Source organism: Triticum aestivum, chromosome 4A (genome assembly GCF_018294505.1).
Source record: "Triticum aestivum cultivar Chinese Spring chromosome 4A, IWGSC CS RefSeq v2.1, whole genome shotgun sequence".
NCBI classification, from domain to species: Eukaryota; Viridiplantae; Streptophyta; class Magnoliopsida; order Poales; family Poaceae; genus Triticum; species Triticum aestivum.
The window spans coordinates 163,519,335-163,543,795 of NC_057803.1; the positions used below are offsets into that span (position 1 = coordinate 163,519,335).

The 24,461-nt window shown below is 45.2% G+C and overlaps 1 protein-coding gene across 2 annotated transcripts; it reads right to left on the reverse strand.

Annotated features, from left to right (window-relative positions):
- Window positions 1-484: 484 nt before the first annotated feature.
- On the reverse strand, window positions 485-14,362 carry LOC123085716 (CBL-interacting protein kinase 31). 2 transcript variants are annotated; one of them, XM_044507409.1, is made up of 19 exons: window positions 14,131-14,362; window positions 9,312-9,845; window positions 8,143-8,210; window positions 4,529-4,624; window positions 4,189-4,380; window positions 3,402-3,464; window positions 3,215-3,286; window positions 2,990-3,097; window positions 2,809-2,889; window positions 2,641-2,694; window positions 2,434-2,559; window positions 2,218-2,307; window positions 1,909-2,031; window positions 1,709-1,819; window positions 1,437-1,550; window positions 1,256-1,312; window positions 1,090-1,164; window positions 923-979; window positions 485-773 (listed from the first exon to the last, which is right to left on the reverse strand). In XM_044507409.1, the coding sequence occupies exons 1-19, from the start codon at window positions 14,360-14,362 to the stop codon at window positions 675-677; spliced, it is 2,352 nt and encodes a 783-aa protein (XP_044363344.1). In that variant the 3' UTR covers window positions 485-674. The 2 variants fall into 2 exon arrangements, with proteins under 2 accessions (XP_044363344.1, XP_044363345.1); XM_044507410.1 differs by lacking the exons at window positions 4,529-4,624; window positions 8,143-8,210; window positions 9,312-9,845; window positions 14,131-14,362 and adding an exon at window positions 5,236-5,412 and having other exon boundaries at window positions 485-979; window positions 4,189-4,430.
- Between the last annotated feature and the right edge of the window lie 10,099 nt (window positions 14,363-24,461).

Here is a 24,461-nt window from a genome sequence, read left to right on the forward strand (position 1 = left end):
GTGAAAATAAAAGGAAAACATAAAAGAAAAATAATAAACGGAAAAAAGAAAAAGACAAAAAACGAAAGGAAAATGGGCCGGCCCATACGAACGCCCAGCGCGCGAGGGCGGTGCGCGTCGCTCGCGGGCGACCTGCGCGCCGTATAGGAATCCCCTCCGGTCAAGGCCACCGCGGCGGTAACCGGGTCCTGAGAACATCGGCGCCGCGGCGCGAGAGAGCGAATCAAAGCTGAGAAAAATCCGGCCAACCGGCGGGGCATGGACGCTGCCGTGGGCGGAAGCAGAGGGAGACATGGCAGAATCGGCGCCTCGGCTCACAACTTGCCAGGCTTTCATCTTTGCCCGCACATGCGAGAGTTCGTCGCTGGTCCGACTACATTTTTCTGTTGGCAATTTGGAGAGCATCCACACTCACATCGGTTTCATTCTCACTGGTCAGTTACGATTCCATGAGCTTCCTTCCTTCCTTCACACACGCAGCATCGCCGACAAGGATCAGCGGTTTATTTATTTATTCAGAATCTCATACGTACTACAGAGACATCTCCCCGGCTATAGCTACTACTAGTACAGTACAATGCTAAGTAGAGTGAGAACAAAGTAACACATTGCGCTGTTCAATATAACCTCCTACCAATACAATCTTGCAACAATACGGCCTTTCGCCTCTGGCTTTAATCTCCCTCTGGACCATGAATATGTAATAAGCAAACTAACGAAGCCATAGATAGGCTCTTCCACAGCTGGCTGCGCGCCCGCTGTTTCATCGGAGCCTATTCATCATCATCATCAACAAACCAACGAAAGAACTCGGTCTGCACAACCCATTCCGCAGCCAACACCCGCCATCCATCCCACATATGAACTAGGGACTATGTACATGGAAAATTGCGCTTCATGCCGCGGTGCTGTTATCTTCTACCTCGCCGCCGCACTTCCAAACTACATCCTTGAGCTGGGTCGAGAGAGATCTGTAGAACTGTTTCACAGTAAAATAAACTCTTGTTACTTGCTTGTGAAAGCAATGCTTTGACAGTAGTTAAATTCGCAGAGAATTTGAATGGCAAAGGGGGGATGCTATGGTGGTACCATTTGAAATTCCAGAGTATCCCCCTTCGCCTTTTTCAGCTCAACCACATGTAGGGATGGAGCTACTTGAAACACCTGAAGGTTGCCACATAAAAACATATATGAATGGGTAATCCTTCTTTAGTGTTCAAAGTAGTTTGTTTGTTTGCGTGGTGTTTTCACTTACCTCGGTTGCAACATTGAGATTGCCTTTTCTACCTGCTTTCGGGTTCTCCATCCGCATCTGGAAATAACAAAATCAAAACTAGTTCAATTTCCTGCCAACTCCGAATATGTGCTAACATGTATACAAAAATTTAGTTGTAACAGAAGATGTGTGCACATATAGACAATAATAATATGAATACCTTGTAGTTTTTCTTCTGAATGTCAAATCCAAGTGGCCTTGCAGCTTCCGCAATCTTGCTGATGATTTCTTTTGGAGGGCATTGCGACGTGAATCGTGTCTCTCTTTTATGCTCCTGCGACATAATTCATACAGATAAGTACATTGCAATGATATGTAGTTTCTAAAGAAAATCATAGGCAACAAACAGGCAATAGACTATGGGAAACCACACATAATAAGACATATAATGGATGTCTGCAGCAGAAATATTTCAGAATTTTCAGTTCTGACCTCCTTTGCCTCGAACAAATTGTCCAGATTCAATCCCTGATTCAGTGAAATCAGTTCAAATGCATTCATTGAGGTTGGCTTATGTTCAGTCTCCTCTTTCACATGCTGGTCCTGGTAAATTATTAAGACATGCATATAGTTAATCAACTTATTCCAACCACAAATGTAAGTATTTTAACTATATAGGTCAACTACCTCACCTCTGAGTCTCCAAATGCAGCATAGACATCTTCGAAGCTAGTTTCATACTTGTCGTCAAAAACAGGTGGCTTGAATCCCTTTTTGAACCAAGGATCCTCCAGTATCTGAGGAATGGTGATACGCTGTTCAACATTCAACAACAAAAACAGGACGGATGAGTTGGGATTCTATAACTTTTTTCCAGTACTGAGATTCAAATCAAGGACTACTGGTGTTTCTTTAATAGTACTGCTCACAAGTCTGACTCTATTGAAAGGATTATTTTGAGTGATTTCAACAACCATATTCAAAAGTTGTATGCCACTTACAGTTGCAGGATTAGGGTCCAAAATTCTGGTAATCAACTTCTTAGCTCCAGTAGAAAACCAAGAGGGGCATGTGAATTGAGCTTCTGAGATCTGTTATTCCAGAAGAGAGTAAAAAGGAAATAATCAGTAACAATATCATCTAAGATATTCCCTGAGAAAAGAAGCCTCTACGATGTTTTTTGCATTTTTACATCTTTTGAACTGTATTGGTATTACCTTTTTATAAAGGGCGATGATGTTTTCATCCTCGAAAGGTAAAAACCCGGCAAGGAGAATAAAAAGGATTACCCCGCAAGACCAGATATCTGCAGCTGCACCATCATAACCTCTATCCTCAATCACCTACATAGAAATCTAAGTTAGACAATAGTTCTAGTGGATTGGACACATGATCTTAAGATGATAAGCCAAAATTTTTTTTACCTCAGGAGCAACATAGTTCGGAGTTCCGCATGTTGTGTGCAGCAACCCGTCAGCCTGTAGAGTCGAAGAATTTCAATAACAGTGAGAATCAACACAAGGCAATGATGTGGCCAGTTGGAAATTTACCCAAAGTATGAGTATTTTTTCGAAAAGGGGTAGTAAGAATACCTTCACTTGCTCAGTTAAAGCACTTAAACCGAAGTCGGACACTTTGAGGTTTCCAGCAGCATCAAGCAACAAATTTTCTAACTGCGAATGCAAGTTTAACATCATTTTGTCACTTTACCGTACTTGTATGCGTATAGTTAATCATAGAAGAACACATGACCCGGAAGATAAAAAAATTTACCTTCAAATCTCTGTGATACACACCCCTACTGTGGCAATAGTCAACGGCGTTTATCAGCTGTTGAAAGTATTTGCGTGCTTCCTCTTCTTTCAGCCTTCCATTGGTATACTGTGTATAACAGCAAATAAAAGAGATTAAAAAGCTGATCATTTAACATGAATGAAAATCTAACCGACAATACAACCTCAGCAATTGCAGAAAGATGGATGACATATTGGCACTTACAATGGTATCAAAGAGTTCCCCTCCAGTAATGTATTCCAGAACAATGAAAATTCTTGCTTTACTTCCCATCACCTGAGGTAAAAAGCAAATATTAGCAAAAAGGTACTAAGACTGCAGCCATGGATAAACACAAATCTATTGAAGTATGGCGATAAATCCTGAATCGCGATTGATTTTTGGACTTTACCTCGTGCAGTCGAACAACATTAGGATGCTTTATTAACTTCATAGTACAAATTTCGCGCCTAATCTGCATTGAGTTGAGGATAGTATTAGGATACAGATATGAAATATCACTATATGAGCACATGTATGAAACAATATGTTTCTGTCTTGTCAATGTTTTTTTTTCTTTTCTAGCTAACAGAAGTCCCTGTTTGGGAACTGTATGGCTAGAACTTCGAACTTGGAAGAACACCGAAGTAGTGAAGGCAATTAAATAGAACTCAAGACATGGACACCCAAAAGTGCAACAGGGGACACATATGCTGAAGTACAGGAACTGAGGGCATTGAATTTCGTGTTCAATTTTGCACAAAGTTCAGACATCGATTGGAAACTGCACAAGATACTAGGAAAACATACTGAGTTTGTGATATGACTTCAATGGGAAGATCACCATGTGGGTAAGACCGCTATGTAATGCAAATATGTAGATACATAATCATTATTAACTGAAGTCACATCTTCCTATGCCACCATGCTAACACGGCAACATCCAGTGAAGCTATAAATGGTTTCTCCAGTTAGCTCCTTGATATAAAGATGTAGGTTACAATAATGAAATTTATTAACTAGATAAAACCACAGATGGCAACTGTGCATCTGTCATGAAAGTTGATATGATATGGTTGACTGAACTTTAAAATTTTACCACGTGCATCTTATGATCTGATCTATGATATGATATGTTCAGATAAAAGGAATATGAAGAAACTAGACAAAGTCATATGAGGGAATTGTGTGATAATGACCTGTTCAACCAATCTGAGCTTCTGAACCTTCTCCTTGTCGAGGATTTTGATAGCAACAGGCTCCATGGTTTCAGTGTTCTTTGCGAACCTGACCTTTGCAAAGGTCCCTTCCCCGATGGTGCGGCCGAGCTCATACTTGCCGACACGGCGCTTCACCTTTGGTGACAATGCAGCTCTCTTGGCGCGATACATCTTCCGACAACCGAAGGTTACTGTCAACCTTCAAAATGCTCTTGGACAATCTGCAGTCGCTCAATGAAATCAGGCTTTGGACACTGTGAACTTGATATGAATTTGGTTATTCAGATGACGTAAAACATCTTCTTGTTTCATGTTGTACCATGAGGCAGCCTTTACCATCTTTCCCAAAAAGGATAAAAGGAAGAACAGTAGAAGTATTGTAGATCCTAAAGATCTCAGGAACACTAAACAACACCTGATCATCAAAAATATAAAATGACCAGCCTGGTCCAAAACACTCAACCCACTTTGACTTTACTAGTATATAAAAGGTGGCAAAGACATATCTACAACAACAAAAAAAGGTGGCGAAGACCATGAGATGCATCATCCCAAAGTAAACACATGTGCCTGCGGCCGAAAGGCGAAAAAATCATGAAAAGTACATGGCAGGTACTACATACATGGAGGCCACATAGACATAGCATAGGAAGAATCTAGTTGGTAACCTATGATCCTACCCGACAGTCACCTAGGATGACAAAACATTTCCAGAAAGCAGTTTACAGATGTGTACTGGTTACTGCTGCTTTTGGGAGTAAGGTAGATAAGAGAATCCTCGCTTAAAACAGTGTGTGTACTACTCAAATGAACAAAGCAAAGAGAAATGAGTCGTAGTAAAATCTTTGACAGGGCATGAAACCAATGAGCTAGCAAATGCGCATGAAGCGCAGCGCATGCATAATCTCAACACCTATTCCAGATCAGAGCTGTACCTCCTCGAGTAGCACAAGAAATGCAAAATTCGCACACGCACAGTAGGGAACAGATAGATTTAGGGGTAGGCGCTTGCGGCTTGCGGCTTACCTTCAACTCGACGAGCTAGCAGAAAGCGCGGGGCTGGAGCTTGGCAGCAGATGCGGCTAGCCAGCGAGGGTGGGTCTGAGGAGGAAGGGGAAGCTGTTGCTGTGGGTGCAGAGGAGGAAGAGGGAGGTGTCGTGCTAAATAAGGAGGGAGGGAGGGAGGGGGAGGTGGGGGGTGACACGTACGTGCTCGCACAGCTAGTTACGCAGGAGAGGAGGAGCACCACCACGAGAAAAGGACATGGGGGGTCGATCGGGATGGACGCGAGCAGAGCAGCCGCTGCTGGCGTACGTAAGTTTGATTGCCGACGCTGCCTTGCCACCCTTTCAGTTCCCAAGGGCTGCATGGCCTATCCTTTTCGTCCCCTTCCTTCTACTGCTGCTTTTCGATTCTACTAGGGGAATACTAGTGGTATTTTCTACTTACTCCAGGAAGAAGAACATCGTGTGCACCAGAGATCAGACCAGGGAGTATGTAGATAAGCTGATGCTCTTATCAGAGCCATGCAGCGGAACTCTATCAAAACAACTTTTTTTTTCTTCGAAACGGGGGCAAACGATTTGCCTCGTCCATTAATTAAGAAGGAATAGAGTTTGTCCATATTATAACCGAGACACGTAAAACATGCCACATGGCAATTACTCGTGCATTAAAATTTCTCCTAGTTTCCTTGCCTCCATTGTGCGTCAAAGGTGGGCATCTGCTAGAATGGAGCTGAGCAGAACTGTAGGTGGCGCGCCCTTGTGGCGAAAGACCCTAGAGTTTCTTTCATTCCAGACAGTCCAACAAACAAGCATGGTTAGCCAAGCCATGGCCTTTCGGTTGGGAGTGCTCGTGCCGGTCCTATTGGCCCACCACTCAATGACGGAGTCTTCCGTGAGCCAAGTAGAAGTATCCATGTTGGCAAGACCAAGCTTGTAGATGATCAAGTTCCAGAGCCTAACAGTGAAGCGACATCTGAAGAATAGGTGTGCCCCATTGAAAGGATCGAGAAGAGGTGTCTAGAGGGGGGGGGGGGGTGAATAGACTCTAAGTAAGAAAAGTTACATTTTTTAACTTCTTTAGGTTTAAGTAGAGTTTTGGCACAAGTTTAAACATTCACAATACATATCAAGCAAGCATGACAAGAGTATATGAGCAGTGGAACATAAAACATGCAAGTTGCAAGAATGTAAAGGGATGGGATCGGAGTGTGCAAACGCAATTGGAGACACGGAGATTTTTGGCGTGGTTCCGATAGGTGGTGCTATCGTACATCCACGTTGATAGAGACTTCAACCCACGAAGGGTAACGGTTGCGCGAGTCCACGGAGGGCTCCACCCACGAAGGGTCCACGAAGAAGCAACCTTGTCTATCCCACCATGGTCGTCGCCCACGAAGGACTGGCCTCACTCGGGTAGATCTTCACGAAGTAGGCGATCTCCTTGCCCTTACAAACTCCTTGGTTCAACTCCATAATCTTGACGGAGGCTCCCAAGTGACACCTAACCAATCTAGGAGACACCACTCTTCAAGAGGTAACAAATGGTGTGTTGATGATGAACTCCTTACTCTTGTGCTTCAAATGATAGTCTCCCCAACACTCAACTCTCTCTCACAGGATTTGGGTTTGGTGGAAAGATGATTTGAGGGGAAAGCAACTTGGGGAAGGCTAGAGATCAAGATTTATGTGGTTGGAGTGGAATATCTTGACCTCAACACAAGTGTAGGTGGTTCTCTCTCAGAAAATGTATGTTGGAAGTGTAGGCATGTTCTGATGGCTCTCTCCAAGAATGAAGAGTGGGTGGAGGGGTATAAATAGCCTCCACACAAAATCTAACTGTTACACACAAATCACCAAACTCGGTGGGACCGAATCATGAAACTCGGTCAGACCGATTTAATTCAAAATGTGACTGTTAGGGTTTTCGGTGGGACTGATATAATCGACTCGGTGGGACCGATGTGCTAGGGTTAGGGTAAAGCCTCATCTTGGTTTGACCGATTACACAAACTCGGTGGGACCGATTTGGGTAATAAGCAAAACATAGAGTTGGCAAAGCAAACTCGGTGGGACCGATTGCATGTCTCGGTGGGACCAAAATTATTGCAATAGGCAACAAAGAGTTTGCAAGCCCATCTCGGTGAGACCGAGATCCCATTGGTGAGACCGAATTGATTAGGTTTTCTGGCAGTGGCTATGTCAACTGAACTCAGTGGCGCCGGATAGAAAGTTTCGATGGGGCCGAGTTTGACTTTTGGTTTGGGACATATGTGGATATGAGAAAGTGGTTGAGGGCTTTGGAGCATATCACTAAGCACTTTGAGCAAGCAAGCCATTAGGCAACACCTCATCTCCTCTTAATAGTATTGGCTTTCCTATAGACTCAATGTGATCTTGGATCACTAAAATAAAATGTAGAGTCCTGAGCTTTGAGCTTGAGCCAATCCTTTGTCCTCAGCATCTTGAAGGGGTTCCACATCCTCTAGTCCATGCCACTCCATTGTTGAACTTATCTGAAACATACTAGGTAGAAGTATTAGTCCAACAAGAGATATGTTGACATTAATTACCAAAATCACCTAGGGAGCACTTGTGCTTTCAATCTCCCTTTTTTTGGTAAATGATGACAACATACATCAAAGCTTTAGATAAAGATATAGAGAATAACAAGTAAAGCTTTGGAAAGACATGTAACAAGCATAGGCTCCCCCTACATGTATGCAATCATGTAAATATGGAATATAGGAGCATGTGAATGTATAAGCATGACAGAGTAAGAAATGTGTTATATGTATCTTGGCTATATGCATCAGAGCAAATGATGTGAATATAGGAAATGTACCTTCATGCTCATGAGTCCTTCTTGCAAACAGTATGTACATCAGCAAGAAATCCTCATAGACATGGTTGTGATGCATACACTTACCTTGTGGTCTTGAGTTGGCTTATGAAGGAATGAACCTGAGTAAACAAGGTTAGATAACACAGATACACCTACTAGCCAGAGCGAACAAAAGAAACCACAAGAGTACCAAGACTGGGATGACATGTAGGGAGTGAGTACTGAGTACCCTATTGGTTATAGACATGTCCCCAAAGGTAAAAATGTGCAATGAATTCAAGGATTTCCTTCCCTTAGATGTCTTGCTCCCCCTGAATCTTGCATGGGATATTGGGAGAAGATAGGGAACAGAAAATCAGAGCAAAGAAAAGAAACAGAGCTAATGCAAACAATCAACTTTGAATATGTCTTTCCCCTCTTAAAGACATGTAACTTCTCTCCTCTTGAACACCAAGCATCTGGGGTTTCTTACACTCTCCCCCTGAGTATGATCTCCCCCTATAGAAATGATTAAGCTTAAGCTTTGATGTGATCTCTCTCTTAAGCTTTGATGTGGTCTCTCTCTCCCCCTTTGACATCAATTTCCAAGAAGGGGCTCTTCTGGATTTTGTTACAGATGGGTTTGGTCCTTGAGTCACAAAGCAAAGTAGCAAGTCGAATGTGATGCTGGTAGAGGACAAGAATCATTGAGTGGAGCTGGAGCAAAAAGAATGTAGGAACAAGTGGCAAGCTGTCTTTCCTGCAGTGAAGTCGGTAGCACCGAGTTGTGTGTTTCGGTGGCGCCGAAAGGATTTGATTGGACCGAAGGAAACAAGCCGGTGTGACCGAGTTCATCACAGTGAAAACACTTGTCACCTCAGCTCACTAGGCAGATAAAATCTCACAAGGATTTGCAAGGAATTTGCTGAAAGATTTGCAATGAATTGGATGCAGGGAATGCAGAACACAAATAAACAGAAAGGAAATCTAGATGAAGTTTATGAAGATCTTTTGGACCTGCGATTTATCATCAAGGAAGAACACCCACGTAAATCTTGAAAAATCATTGACTATGACTAGACCAAATGAGTGACCACCGAGACTCTTGTAGGCCTTGGGACCAAAGAGATCCATGTGAAGTAGCGAGAGTGGTCTTCTCGTGGTCATGATGTTCTTCACGGGGTGACTCCCTCCAACTTGTTTTCCTGCTTGACAAGCACTACAAATTCTATCCTTGTCAAATATAACATCTTTTACTCCAAGGATATGATCACCTTTAATAAGCTTATCAAGATTTCGCATGCCCACATGACCTAGCCTTCTATGCCACAACCAGCCTTTAGAAGATTTAGCAATTAAGCAAGTTCTAGGTTGAGCCTTTTTAGTGAAATCAACAATGTAAAGATCACCTCTACGTATACCGGTAAAGACCATTTTATGATTGTCTCTTTGAAACACTTGGCAGTCTACTTCAGTAAATAGGACATTGAAACCGAAATCAGCAAGTCTAGATACTGAAAGTAAATTGTACCCAAGAGATTCAACGAGCATGACATTTTGTATGGAGCTATCATGTGAGATGGCCACCTTACCGAGGCCAACCACCTTACCCTTTGAGTTATCACCAAAAGTGACATACTTTCGAGGGCCGCCGTTTTTAGCAAGCTCACGAAACATATCTTTGTCTCCGGTCATATGATCAGTACATCCACTATCAAGGACCCATTCCTTTCCTCCAGCCATGTAGCCGCGAAGATTAGCCATAAGACCAAAGTATCTCATCGCATCATCAAGATCATGGTCACTATCTGTAACACCCTCGATGCGACTATAGCTCTCACATGTCGAGGCATGACTTAGAGGCATAATCGCATTGAAGGCATAAGTCGCAAGTTAGGCAATCTTCACAACATCCCATGTAATATAAATAATAATAAAGGGGAGATAACATAGTTGGCTTACACTCGCCACGTCAATCAAGTGCATAAATAACATTACATCATCCAAACACTCATGGCCCGACTACGGCGCCAAAATAAAAGAGAACCCAACATGCGACACCGTCCCAATCACCCCCAACTGGGCACCACTACTGATCGTCGGAAAAGGAAACATAGTAACGTTGAGAGTCTTCGTCGAACTCCCACTTGAGCTCATACGCGTCTCCTGGAGCGGAATCATCAGGCCCTGCATCTGGTGTAATAGTAATCTGTGAGCCACAGGGACTCAACAATCTCGCACCCTCGCGATCAAGACTATTTAAGCTTATAGGTAAGGCAAGGTAAAATATGAGTGGAGCTGCAGCAAGCGACTAGCAAGTATGGTGGCTAACTTATTCGCAAAAGAGAGCGAGAAGAGAAGGCAAAGCACGAGCGAGAAGCTAGAGAGCAACCTGCGCAAATATTACTCCAACACCGTGTCCACCTCCCGGACTCCGCCGAGAAGAGGCCATCACGGTAACACACTCAGTTGATTCATCTTAATTAAATTAAGGTTCAAGTTATCTACAACCGGACATTAACAAATTGCCATCTGCCCATAACCGCGGGCACGGCTTTTGAAAGTTCAAATCCCTGCAGGGGAGTCCCAACTTACCCATGACAAGCTCTCACGGTCAACGAAGGAATAGACCTCCTCCCAAGACATTCCGATCAGACTCGGTATCTCGGTAATTCAAGACACTTCGACAGGTTAAAACAAGACCAGCAACACCGCCCGAATGTGTCGACAAATCCCGATAGGAGCTGCACATATCTCGTTCTCAGGGCACACTCAGATGAGACTAGCTACGAGTAAAACCAACCCTCAAGTTTCCCCGAGGTGGCCCCGCAGGCAGCTCAGTTCGGACCAACACTCAGAGGGAGCACTGGCCCGGGGGGGGGGGGTTAAAAATAAGATGACCCTTGGGCTCCGGTAACCCAAGGGAACAAGAGGCTAGGTGGCAAATGGTAAAACCAAGGTTGGGCATTGCTGGAAAAGCTTTAATCAAGGCGAACTATCAAGGGGTTCCCATTATAACCCAACCGCGTAAGGAACGCAAAATCCGGGAACATAACACCGATATGACGGAAACTGGGGCGGCAAGAGTGGAACAAAACACTAGGCGAGAGGCCGAGCCTTCCACCCTTTACCAAGTGTATATATGCATTAAGATAACAAGATAATATGATGATATCCCAACAAGAAAATAAATATTCCAATAAGGAACGGCCTCCGATCTTCACCTGCAACTAGTAACGCTATAAGAGGGACTGAGCAAAGCGGTAACATAGCCAATCAACGATTTGCTAGGACAATGGTGGGTTAGAGGTTTGACATGGCAATTTGGGAGGCTTTCAAGCAAATGGTAGGCATCGTAGCATTGGCATAGCAAAAGAGCGAGCAAACTAGCATAGCAAAGATAGTAGTGATTTCGAGGGTATGATCATCTTGCCTGCACAGTTGTCAGAATTGACTGGATCCTCGAAAGAAAACTCAATGGGCTCCTCGTTAGCGAACTCGTCTCCCGGCTCTACCCAAACAATACAAACAAGCAACAAGGATACAATCAACCACGTGCAAGGCCAAGCAATATGAAGCAATGATGATATGCTATGCGGGATGCGATGCGGGATGCAAAATGCAAGATATGACAGGAAATGCATGAACCTGGCCTCAACTTGGAAAACCAAGTCTGCCACTGGAAAGATGAGACGAAATCGCTTGAAAACGATATAAAGAACACCGGAATCGGAGTTACGGTTTGGAAATGGCAAGCGATTCAAAAATGACACCGGTCTGCGATTTACAGCAAGTAGGCATCTAAATGCAACGAAATGAACATACTACAGCCACCAAATATGACAAAAAATACATGGCAGAGATGCACACAAGATGCTTAACAAAAGTCTAGCACTGAGCTACGGCCAAATCATCCATTAACAGGTTCAAACAAGCATGGCAAAAATGCATATGACAAACAGTTCTCAGACTTAGTGAAATTAACACTTGTTTGGAATTTCAGACCAGGTAGCCCTCTTCGGAGCAACAAAACTATATGCTACAGGACCTGAACATGACAAAGTAAAGCATGGCATGGAGCTACTCAAAGAGCTTAACAAAAGTCCCTTAGTGGCCTTGAGACAAAAGGGATCAGAAAATACAATTGCAAGCATGTGAATATAGCAAAAACATAATCAGTTTTCAGACTTAGTGAAAACTGACACAAGCTGAAATATAACTCAAGTAGGCATGTTTACAAGCTCGATGCACTCACTACGGTGCAAGTCATGGCAAGACAAGCATACCTCCATCAAGAAGGCACAAAATGCAAGCTAGACATGGCAAAAACAACAACATAGCATGCACGGATCAACTACAACATCACCGGCAAAATTGCAAACAAGTTGACAATCTACCCAGATTCACAATGTAGCAAAAGTAGAGCTCGATTTACTCAAGCTAGGGTGCTCCATAATTGCAAACAAAGACATGGATGGATAGAGCACTACAATATTAACAAAACATCCTTACTGAACATCCTCAAAAGAGGCACGGATCCCTCGGAAACAACATGAACATATGACAACATGAGATAAACAGCTCCAGGACTTAGTGAAATTACTAAGTGCCTGAAAACAGAATTAGCAAGTGCACCACTTTGCAAGCTTGCACAAGTCACCACACACATCATAAAAATACATAGATTGCACCTCTGGAAAGATGACAAAATCCTTAACAAAACACATGTAGAGCATCAGGGCATATCATGCACACATTAATCATGGCAAAAATGACAAAAACCTAAATGGAGTAGCAGATCTGACAATTATCTCAAGTAGCCCTTTTCTAACAGCATTTCGGGTATCAAGATGAGCTCAAATGAAAATCACGCAATGGAATGAAATGATGTACTCTCTGAGATGAACATTTTGATATGCTATATGCATGAATCGGAGCTACGGAAGCAAAGTTACGAAGCCGCGAACTTGTGCACATGGACTGAAATTTCTGGGACTTAGTGAAAAAAATCAACCTCTCCGGGACAGATCTAGGGTTTGCACAGAAACCGAGGCGCGGCCGGATCTCGCCGGAACAGTGCTCGCCGGCTCGGAGCTTGCCGGAGCTGGGGGCCGCGGTGGCTGAGGAGGGAGGAGGAGGCCGGAGCCGGGTGGTGGCGCGGCGACCACGCGAGGAGGCGGTCGGCGGCGGCCGGCGCGGCGCGGTGGCGGCGGCTGGTGGTGGCGCCGGCGAGCGGAGGCGGCGGGGCCGGCGAGGAGCTTCGGGCGCCGGCAAGCAAGGGCGCGCGCGGGCGGCGCGGTGGATGGCGGCGGCGGCACGCGGTGCGGGAGGAGGGAGGAGGCGGCGCGCGGGGCGGCTGGGCCCGGAGGGCCGGCTGCGGGCTCGCCGGGCCGCGGCGGCGGCTGGCGGCGGAGACGCCACGTGGCGCGTGCTGAGAGGGCACGGGCGGCGGCGGACGTTGTCCGGCCTGCTCCGGACACGTCCGGCGGCGGCGGCGGATGGATCTAGGGTTAGGGGGGAGAGTGGAACCGCGAATTTGAAGGAGGGGTCTATATATAGACATAAAGGGAGCTAGGAGAGTCCAAAAGAGGTGCGGTTTTCGGCCACACGATCGTGATCGAACGCTCTAGATGATGGAGCAGAGTTAGGTGGGTTTTGGGCCAAATTGGAGGGGTGTTGGTCTGCAACACACACGAGGCCTTTTCGGTCCCTCGGTTAACCGTTGGAGTATCAAACGAATTCCAAATGATACGAAACTTGACAGGTGGTCTACCGGTAGTAAACCAAGGCCGCTTGGCAAGTCTCGGTCCAATCCGGAAATGTTTAATCCCCACACACGAAAGAAAGTTAGAAAAGACCACCGGAGGAGAACGAAGCGCCGGAATGCAAAACTGACAACGGGGAAAATGCTCAAATGCATGAGACGAACACGTATGCAAATGCAATGCACATGATGACATGATATGAGATGCATGACAACGACAACAACACACGGAGACAAAGAAACCGAACTCGAGGAAATAAATTAACTTAACGCCGGAAACGGCAAGAGTTGGAGTATAAATAGGGAAAGTTACATCCGGGGTGTTACACTATCATCATCCTCATCATAGTATCCATGTTCATCATCATCATCATCATCATGTGATGGATCAACTCCTAGAGAGGGTAATTCATTAGAAGTATGACTGTAACAATGTCCATCTCTATGGATTCTAATGACTTCGGAAATGATATTGCTAATGATTCCAACATCTCCTTTGGCACTCGTAAGATTAGTAAGCTCAAATAAGCAATCACCAAATTTGGGATCATTGGAACTCATCTTAATCAAGGCAATGGACTTATGAAGAATCTCATCTAATTTCTTCAAGGAATAGTTTGGAAAACATTCCTCAAGGAATCTCCATATAGTGTAGGCACAATCAAGAGTAGGCAAACATCCAATCAAGTTTCTAGGCAAGCCTCTAGTGATAAGATTAACAGTTCTAAGGTTGCGGATCATGTCAATAGACTCATCAAGGGTAGGATGCAAAGGATCAACATGAGGTGCACAAGGGCTAGTAATGTACTTGTTCAAGTGATATTCATTGCAAGCATCTCATTTTTCCACTCATGAAAGAACTCTCCATCAAGAAAAGGCACTCTACGTCTAAGACTCCCCAACGTAGACTCATCCACATTCCTTCAATGGTGATTAAACCAAAGCAATGGAGACCAAAGCTCCGATACCAATTGAAAGGATCGATAAGAGGTGTCTAGAGGTTTAAGTAGAGTTTTGGCACCAGTTTAAACATTCACAATACATATCAAGCAAGCATGACAAGAGTATATGAGCAGTGGAACATAAAACATGCAAGTTGCAAGAATGTAAAGGGATGGGATTGGAGTGTGCAAACGCAATTGGAGACACGGAGATTTTTGGCGTGGTTCTGATAGGTGGTGCTATCGTACATCCACGTTGATGGAGACTTCAACCCACGAAGGGTAACGGTTGCGCGAGTCCACGGAGGGCTCCACCCACGAAGGGTCCACGAAGAAGCAACCTTGTCTATCCCACCATGGCCGTCGCCCACGAAGGACTTGCCTCACTCGGGTAGATCTTTACGAAGTAGGCGATCTCCTTGCCCTTACAAACTCCTTGGTTCAACTCCACAATCTTGACGGAGGCTCCCAAGTGACACCTAACCAATCTAGGAGACACCACTCTCCAAGAGGTAACAAATGGTGTGTTGATGATAAACTCCTTGCTCTTGTGCTTCAAATGATTGTCTCCCCAACACTCAACTCTCTCTCACACAGGATTTGGATATGGTGGAAAGATGATTTGAGTGAAAGCAACTTGGGGAAGGCTAGAGATCAAGATTTATGTGGTTGGAGTGGAATATCTTGACCTCAACACAAGTGTAGGTGGTTCTCTCTCAGAAAATGTATGTTGGAAGTGTAGGCATGTTCTGATGGCTCTCTCCATGAATGAAGAGTGGGTGGAGGGGTATAAATAGCCTCCACGCAAAATCTAACCGTTACACACAAATCACCAAACTCGGTGGGACCGAATCATGAAACTCGGTCAGACCGATTTAGTTCAAAATGTGACCGTTAGGGTTTTCGGTGGGACCGATATAATCGACTCAGTGGGACCGATGTGCTGGGGTTAGGGTAAAGCCTCATCTCGGTTTGACCGATTACACAAACTCGGTGGGACCAATTTGGGTAATAAGCAAAACAGAGAGTTGCCAAGCAAACTCGATGGGACCGATTGCATGTCTCGGTGGGACCAAAATTATTGCAATAGGCAATAGAGAGTTTGCAAGCCCATCTCGGTGAGACCGAATTGATTAGGGTTTCTGGCAGTGGCTATGTCAACTGAACTTGGTGGCGCCGGATAGAAAGTTTCGGTGGGGCCGAGTTTAACTTTTGGTTTGGGACATATGTGGATATGAGAAAGTGGTTGAGGGATTTGGAGCATATCCATAAGCACTTTGAGCAAGCAAGCCATTAGGCAACACCTCATCCCCTCTTAATAGTATTGGCTTTCCTATGAACTCAATGTGATCTTGGATCACTAAAATAAAATGTAGAGTCCGGAGCTTTGAGCTTGAGCCAATCATTTGTCCTCAACATCTTGAAGGGGTTCCATATCCTTTAGTCCATGCCACTCCATTGTTGAACTTATCTGAAACATACTAGGTAGAAGTATTAGTCCAACAAGACGAGATATGTTGACATTAATTACCAAAATCACCCAGGGAGTACTTGTGCTTTCACCCATATTCTTGCTCTCGCTTGTAGAGGACAAAGACCACAACTTGGCCACCCACACTTGGCCAACCTGTTGGTTGTACAAATCCGGTCCTGTAAGCTAGCCAGGTGAAGAACTTGACATTCGGCGGAGCCCAGACCCTCCACACCATTTGCTCCATGGGAGAGTGTTGGAAATATGCCCTAGAGGCAATAATAAAATGGTTATTATTATATTTCCTTGTTCATGATAATTGTCTATTGTTCATGCTATAATTGTGTTATCCGGAAATCGTAATACATGTGTGAATACATAACCACAACACGTCCCTAGTGAGCCTCTAGTTAACTAGCTCGTTGATCAAAAGATAGTCATGGTTTCCTGACTATGGACATTGGATGTCATTGATAACGGGATCACATCATTAGGAGAATGATGTGATGGACAAGACCCAATCCTAAGCATAGCTTAAAGATCGTGTAGTTCGTTTGCTAGAGCTTTCCCAAATGTCAAGTATAATTTCCTTAGACCATGAGATTGTGCAACTCCCTGATACCGTAGGAGTGCTTTGGGTGTGCCAAACGTCACAACGTAACTGGGTGACTATAAAGGTGCACTACGGGTATCTCCGAAAGTGTCTGTTGGGTTGGCACGAATCAAGACTGGGATTTGTCACTCCGTATGACGAAGAGGTATCTCTGGGCCCACTCGGTAATGCATCATCATAATGAGCTCAATGTGACCAAGTGGTCGATCATGGGATCATGCATTATGGTACGAGTAAAGTGACTTGCCGGTAACGAGATTGAACGAGGTATTGGGATACCGACGATCGAATCTCGGGCAAGTAACGTACCGATTGACAAAGGGAATTGTATACGGGATTGATTGAATCCTCGACATCGTGGTTCATCCGATGAGATCATCAAGGAGCATGTGAGAGCCAACATGGGTATCCAGATTTCGCTGTTGGTTATTGACCGAAGAGTCGCCTCGGTCATGTATGCGTGTCTCCCGAACCCGTAGGGTCTACACACTTAAGGTTCGATGACGCTAGGGTCGTTGAGATATTAGTATACGGTAACCCGAAAGTTGTTCGGAGTCCCAGATGAGATCCCGGACGTCACGAGGAGTTCCGGAATGGTCTGGAGGTGAAGATTTATATATAGGAAGTTAAGTTTCGGCCATCGGGAAAGTTTCGAGGGTAATCGGTATTGTACCGGGACCATCGGAAGGGTCCCGGGGGTCCACTGGGTGGGGCCACCTATCCCGGAGGGTCCCATGGGCTGAAGTGGGAGGGGAACCAGCCCCTGGTGGGCTGGTGCACCCCCCATGGGCCTCCCCCTGCGCCTAGGGTTGGAAACCCTAGGGGTGGGGGCGCCCCACTTGGCTTGGGGGGCAAGCCACCCCCTTGGCCGCCGCCCCCCCTAGGGGCCCTATATATAGTGGGGGGAGGGAGGGCAGCCGCACCCTAGCCCCTTGCGCCTCCCTCCCCCTCCCGTGACACCTCTCCCTCTCGCTAAGCTTGGCGAAGCCCTGCCGAGATCACCGTTGCTTCCACCACCACGCCGTCGTGCTGCTGGATCTCCATCAACCTCTCCTTCCCCCTTGCTGGATCAAGTTGGAGGAGACGTCTTCCCAACCGTACGCGTGTTGAACGCGGAGGTGTCGTCCGTTCGGCGCTAGGTCATCGGTGATTTGGATCACGACGAGTACGACTCCATCAACCCCGTTCTCTTGAATGCTTCTGCTCGCGATTTACAAGGGTATGTAGATGCACTCCCCTCTCCCTCGTTGTTGGATGACTCCATAGGTTGATCTTGGTGATGCGTAGAAAAATTTAAAATTCTGCTACGTTCCCCAACAGTGGCATCATGAGCTAGGTCTATGCGTAGTTTCTATGCACGAGTAGAACACAAAGCAGTTGTGGTTTTGGCGTAGGTAAGAAACATTCTTGCTAGAAACCTATAGCAGCCACGTAAAAACTTGCAACAGCAATTAGAGGACGTCTAACTTGTTTTTGCAGCATGTGCCATGTGATGTGATATGGCCAAAAGGATGTGATGAATGATATATGTGATGTATGAGATTGATCATGTTCTTGTAATAGGAATCACGACTTGCATGTCGATGAGTATGACAACCGGCAGGAGCCATAGGAGTTGTCTTAATTTATTTATGACATGCGTGTCAACATAAACGTCATGTAATTACTTTACTTTATTGCTAAAGCGTTAGCCATAGTAGTAGAAGTAATAGATGACGAGACAACTTCAAGGAGACAAGATGATGGAGATCATGATGATGGAGATCATGGTGTCATGCCGATGACAACGATGATCATGGAGCCCCGAAGATGGAGATCAAAAGGAGCAAATGATATTGGCCATATCATGTCACTATTTGATTGCATGTGATGTTTATCATGTTTTACATCTTATTTGCTTAGAACGACGGTAGCTTAAATAAGATGATCCCTCGTAATAATTTCAAGAAAGTGTCCCCCCCTAACTGTGCACCGTTGCGAAGGTTCGTTGTTTCGAAGCACCACGTGATGATCGGGTGTGATAGATTCTAACGTTCGCATACAATGGGTGTAAGCCGGATTTACACACGCAATACACTTAGGTTGACTTGACGAGCCTAGCATGTATAGACATGGCCTCGGAACACGGAAGACCAAAAGGTCGAGCATGAGTCGTATAGAAGATACGATCAACATGAAGATGTTCACCGATGTTGACTAGTCCGTCTCACGTGATGATCGGACACGGCCTAGTTGACTCGGATCATGTTTCACTTAGATGACTAGAGGGATGTCTATCTGAGTGGGAGTTCATTGAATAATTTGATTAGATGAACTTAATTATCATGAACTTAGTCTAAAATCTTTACAATATGTCTTGTAGATCAAATGGCCCACGTTGCCCTCAACTTCAACGTGTTCCTAGAGAAAACGAAGCTGAAAGATGATGGCAGCAAATATACGGACTGGGTCCGAAACCTGAGGATCATCCTCATAGCTGCCAATAAAGATTATGTCCTAGAAGCACCGCTAGGTGATGCACCCATCCCAGAGAACCAAGACGTTATGAACGCTTGGCAGTCACGTGCTAATGATTACTCCCTCGTTCACTGCCGCATGCTTTACAACTTAGAACCGGGGCTCCAAAAGCGTTTTGAGCAACACGGAGCATATGAGATGTTCCAAGAGCTGAAAATGGTTTTCCAAGCTCATGCCCGGGTCGAGAGATATGAAGTCTCTGACAAGTTCTTCAGTTGTAAGATGGAGGAAAATAGTTCTGTCAGTGAGCACATACTCAAAATGTCTGGGTTGCATAACCGCTTGACTCAGCTGGGAGTTAATCTCCCGGATGACGCGGTCATTGACAGGATCCTTCAGTCGCTTCCATCGAGATACAAGAGCTTTGTGATGAACTTCAATATGCAGGGGATGGAAAAGACAATTCCTGAGGTATATTCAATGCTGAAATCAGCGGAGGTGGAGATCAAAAAGGAACATCAAGTGTTGATGATTAATAAAACCACTAATTTTAAGAAAGGCAAGGGTAAGAAGAACTTCAAGAAGGACGGCAAGGGGGTTGCCGCGCCCGGTAAACAAGCTGCCGGGAAGAAGCCAAAGAATGGACCCAAGCCCGAGAGTGTGTGTTTTTATTGCAAGGGAAGTGGTCACTGGAAGCGGAACTGCCCCAAATACTTAGCGGACAAGAAGGCCGACAACACTAAAGGTATATGTGATATACATGTAATTGATGTGTACCTTACCAGTACTCGTAGTAGCTCCTGGGTATTTGATACCGGTGCGGTTGCTCACATTTGTAACTCAAAGCAGGAGCTGCGGAATAAGCGGAGACTGGCGAAGGACGAGGTGACGATGCGCGCCGGGAATGGTTCCAAGGTCGATGTGATCGCCGTCGGCACACTACCTCTACATTTACCTACGGGATTAGTTTTAAACCTCAATAATTGTTATTTAGTGCCAGCTTTGAGCATGAACATTGTATCAGGATCTCGTTTAATTTGAGATGGCTACTCATTTAAATCTGAGAATAACGGTTGTTCTATTTATATGAGAGATATGTTTTATGGTCATGCCCCGCTGGTGAATGGTTTATTCTTAATGAATCTCGAGCGTAATGTTACACATATTCATAGTGCGAATACCAAAAGATGTAAGGTTGATAATGATAGTCCCACATACTTGTGGCACTGCCGCCTTGGTCATATAGGTGTCAAACGCATGAAGAAGCTCCATGCAGATGGACTTTTGGAGTCTCTTGATTACGAATCATTTGACACGTGCGAACCATGCCTCATGGGTAAAATGACCAAGACTCCGTTCTCAGGAACAATGGAGCGAGCAACCAACTTATTGGAAATCATACATACTGATGTGTGCGGTCCAATGAGTGTTGAGGCTCGTGGTGGCTATCGTTATGTTCTCACCCTCACTGATGACTTGAGTAGATATGGGTATGTCTACTTAATGAAACACAAGTCTGAGACCTTTGAAAAGTTCAAGGAATTTCAGAGTGAGGTTGAGAATCAACGTGACAGGAAAATCAAGTTCTTACGATCAGATCGTGGGGGAGAATACTTGAGTCACGAATTTGGCACGCACTTAAGGAAATGTGGAAAAGTTTCACAACTCACGCCGCCTGGAACACCTCAGCGAAATGGTGTGTCCGAACGTCGTAATCGCACTCTATTGGATATGGTGCGATCTATGATGTCTCTTACTGATCTACCGCTGTCATTTTGGGGCTATGCTTTAGAGACTGCCGCATTCACTTTAAATAGGGCTCCGTCGAAATCCATTGAGACGACACCGTATGAATTATGGTTTGGGAAGAAACCTAAGCTATCGTTTCTAAAAGTTTGGGGATGCGATGCTTATGTCAAGAAACTTCAACCTGAAAAGCTCGAACCCAAATCGGAAAAATGCGTCTTCATAGGATACCCTAAAGAAACTATTGGGTATACCTTCTACCTCAGATCCGAAGGCAAGATCTTTGTTGCCAAGAATGGATCCTTTCTAGAGAAAGAGTTTCTCTCGAAAGAAGTAAGTGGGAGGAAAGTAGAACTTGATGAAGTATTGCCTCTTGAACCGGAGAGTGGCGCAGCTCAGGAAATTTTTCCTGAGGTGCCTGCACCGACTAGAGAGGAAGTTAATGATGATGATCATGAAACTTCAGATCAAGTTGCTACTGAACTTCGTAGGTCCACAAGGACATGTTCCGCACCAGAGTGGTATGGCAACCCTGTCTTGGAAATCATGTTGTTAGACAACGGTGAACCTTCGAACTATGAAGAAGCGATGGCAGGCCCAGATTCCGACAAATGGCTGGAAGCCATGAAATCCGAGATAGGATCCATGTATGAAAACGAAGTATGGACTTTGACTGACTTGCCCGATGATCGGCGAGGCATCGAAAATAAATGGATCTTTAAGAAGAAGACAGACGCGGATGGTAATGTAACCATCTATAAAGCTCGACTTGTCGCTAAGGGTTATCGACAAGTTCAAGGGGTTGACTACGATGAGACTTTCTCACCCGTAGCGAAGCTGAAGTCCGTCCGAATCATGTTAGCAATTGCCGCATTCTATGATTATGAGATATGGCAAATGGATGTCAAAACGACATTCCTTAATGGTTTCCTTAAGGAAGAATTGTATATGATGTAGCCGGAAGGTTTTGTCGATCCTAAGAATGCTGACAAGGTGTGCAAGCTCCAACGCTCGATCTATGGGCTGGTGCAAGCATCTCGGAGTTGGAACATTTGTTTTGATGAGATGATCAAAGCGTTTGGGTTTACGCAGACTTATGGAGAAGCCTGCATTTACAAGAGTGGGAGCTCTGTAGCATTTCGCATATTGTATGTGGATGACATACTGTTGATGGGAAATGATATAGAATTCTTGGAAAGCATAAAGGCCTACTTGAACAAGTGTTTTTCAATGAAGGACCTTGGAGAAGCTGCTTACATATTAGGCATCAAGATCTATAGAGATAGATCGAGACGCCTCATTGGTCTTTCACAGAGTACGTACCTTGACAAGATATTGAAGAAGTTCAATATGGATCAGTCAAAGAAGGGGTTCTTGCCTGTATTGCAAGGTACGAGATTGACCACGGCTCAATGCCCGACCACGGCAGAAGATAGAGAAAAGATGAGTGTCGTCCCCTATGCCTCGGCCATAGGGTCTATCATGTATGCTATGCTGTGTACCAGACCTGATGTAAACCTTGCCGTAAGTTTGGTAGGAAGGTACCAAAGTAATCCCGGCATGGAACACTGGACAGCGGTCAAGAATATCCTGAAGTACCTGAAGAGGACTAAGGATATGTTTCTCGTTTATGGAGGTAATGAAGAGCTCGTCGTAAAGGGTTACGTTGATGCTAGCTTCGACACAGATCTGGATGACTCTAAGTCACAAATCGGATACGTGTATATTTTGAATGGTGGGGCAGTAAGATGGTGCAGTTGCAAGCAAAGCGTTGTGGCGAGATCTACATGTGAAGCGGAGTACATGGCAGCCTCGGAGGCAGCACAAGAAGCAATCTGGATGAAGGAGTTCATTACTGACCTTGGAGTCATTTCCAATGCGTCGGGCCCGATGACTCTCTTCTGTGACAGCACTGGAGCTATTGCCCTTGCCAAGGAGCCCAGGTTTCACAGGAAGACCAGGCATATCAAGCGTCGCTTCAATTCCATTCGTGAAAGTGTTCAAAATGGAGACATAGATATTTGTAAAGTACATACGGACCTGAATGTAGCAGATCCGTTGACTAAACCTCTCCCTAGAGCAAAACATGATCAACACCAGAAATCTATGGGTGTTCGATTCATCACAATGTAACTAGATTATTGACTCTAGTGCAAGTGGGAGACTGTTGGAAATATGCCCTAGAGGCAATAATAAAATGGTTATTATTATATTTCCTTGTTCATGACAATTGTCTATTGTTCATGCTATAATTGTGTTATTCCGAAATCGTAATACATGTGTGAATACATAGACCACAACACGTCCCTAGTGAGCCTCTAGTTGACTAGCTCGTTGATCAAAAGATAGTCATGGTTTCCTGACTATGGATATTGGATGTCATTGATAAAGGAATCACATCATTAGGAGAATGATGTGATGGACAAGACCCAATCCTAAGCATAGCTTAAAGATCGTGTAGTTCGTTTGCTAGAGCTTTTCCAAATGTCAAGTATCATTTCCTTAGACCGTGAGATTGTGCAACTCCCGGATACCGTAGGAGTGCTTTGGGTGTGCCACAACATAACTGGGTGACTATAAAGGTGCACTACGGGTATCTCCGAAAGTGTCTGTTGGGTTGGCACGAATCGAGACTGGGATTTGTCACTCCGTATGACGGAGAGGTATCTCTGGGCCCACTCGGTAATGCATCATCATAATGAGCTCAATGTGACCAAGTGATTGATCACGGGATCATGCATTATGGTACGAGTAAAGTGACTTGCTGGTAACGAGATTGAACGAAGTATTGGGATACCGACGATCGAGTCTCGGGAAAGTAACGTACCGATTGACAAAGGGAATTGTATACGGGATTGATTGAATCCTCGACATCGTGGTTCATCCGATGAGATCATCAAGGAGCATGCGGGAGCCAACATGGGTATCCAGATCCCGCTGTTTGTTATTGACCAGAGAGTCGCCTCGGTCATGTCTGCGTGTCTCCCGAACCCGTAGGGTCTACACACTTAAGGTTCGGTGACGCTAGGGTTGTTGAGATATTAGTATACGGTAACCCGAAAGTTGTTCAGAGTCCCGGATGAGATCCCACACGTCACGAGGAATTCCGGAATGGACCGGAGGTGAAGATTTATATATAGGAAGTCAAGTTTCGGCCATCAGGAAAGTTTCGGGGGTAATCGGTATTGTACCGGGACCACCGGAAGGGTCCCGGGGGTCCACCGGGTGGGGCCACCTATCCTGGAGGGTCCCATGGGCTGAAGTGGGAGGGGAACCAGCCCCTAGTGGGCTGGTGCGCCCCCCCATGGGCCGGGCCACCTATCTCGGAGGGTCCCATGGGCTGAAGTGGGAGGGGAACCAGCCCCTGGTGTGCTGGTGCGCCCCCCCATGGGCCTCCCCCTACGCCTAGGGTTGGAAACCCTAGGGGTGGGG

Excerpts from the sequence above, each read along its gene's own strand:
- LOC123085716 (XM_044507409.1), bottom strand. The coding sequence starts at position 14,362 with ATGAGTTCCAATGATCCCAAATTTGGTGATTGCTTATTTGAGCTTACT. Across the intron at positions 3,287-3,401 it reads ATGTTGTTCGACTGCACGAG|GTGATGGGAAGTAAAGCAAG; the intron begins GTAAAGTCCAAA and ends TTTTTACCTCAG. Across the intron at positions 1,820-1,908 it reads CTGCATTTGGAGACTCAGAG|GACCAGCATGTGAAAGAGGA; the intron begins GTGAGGTAGTTG and ends ATAATTTACCAG.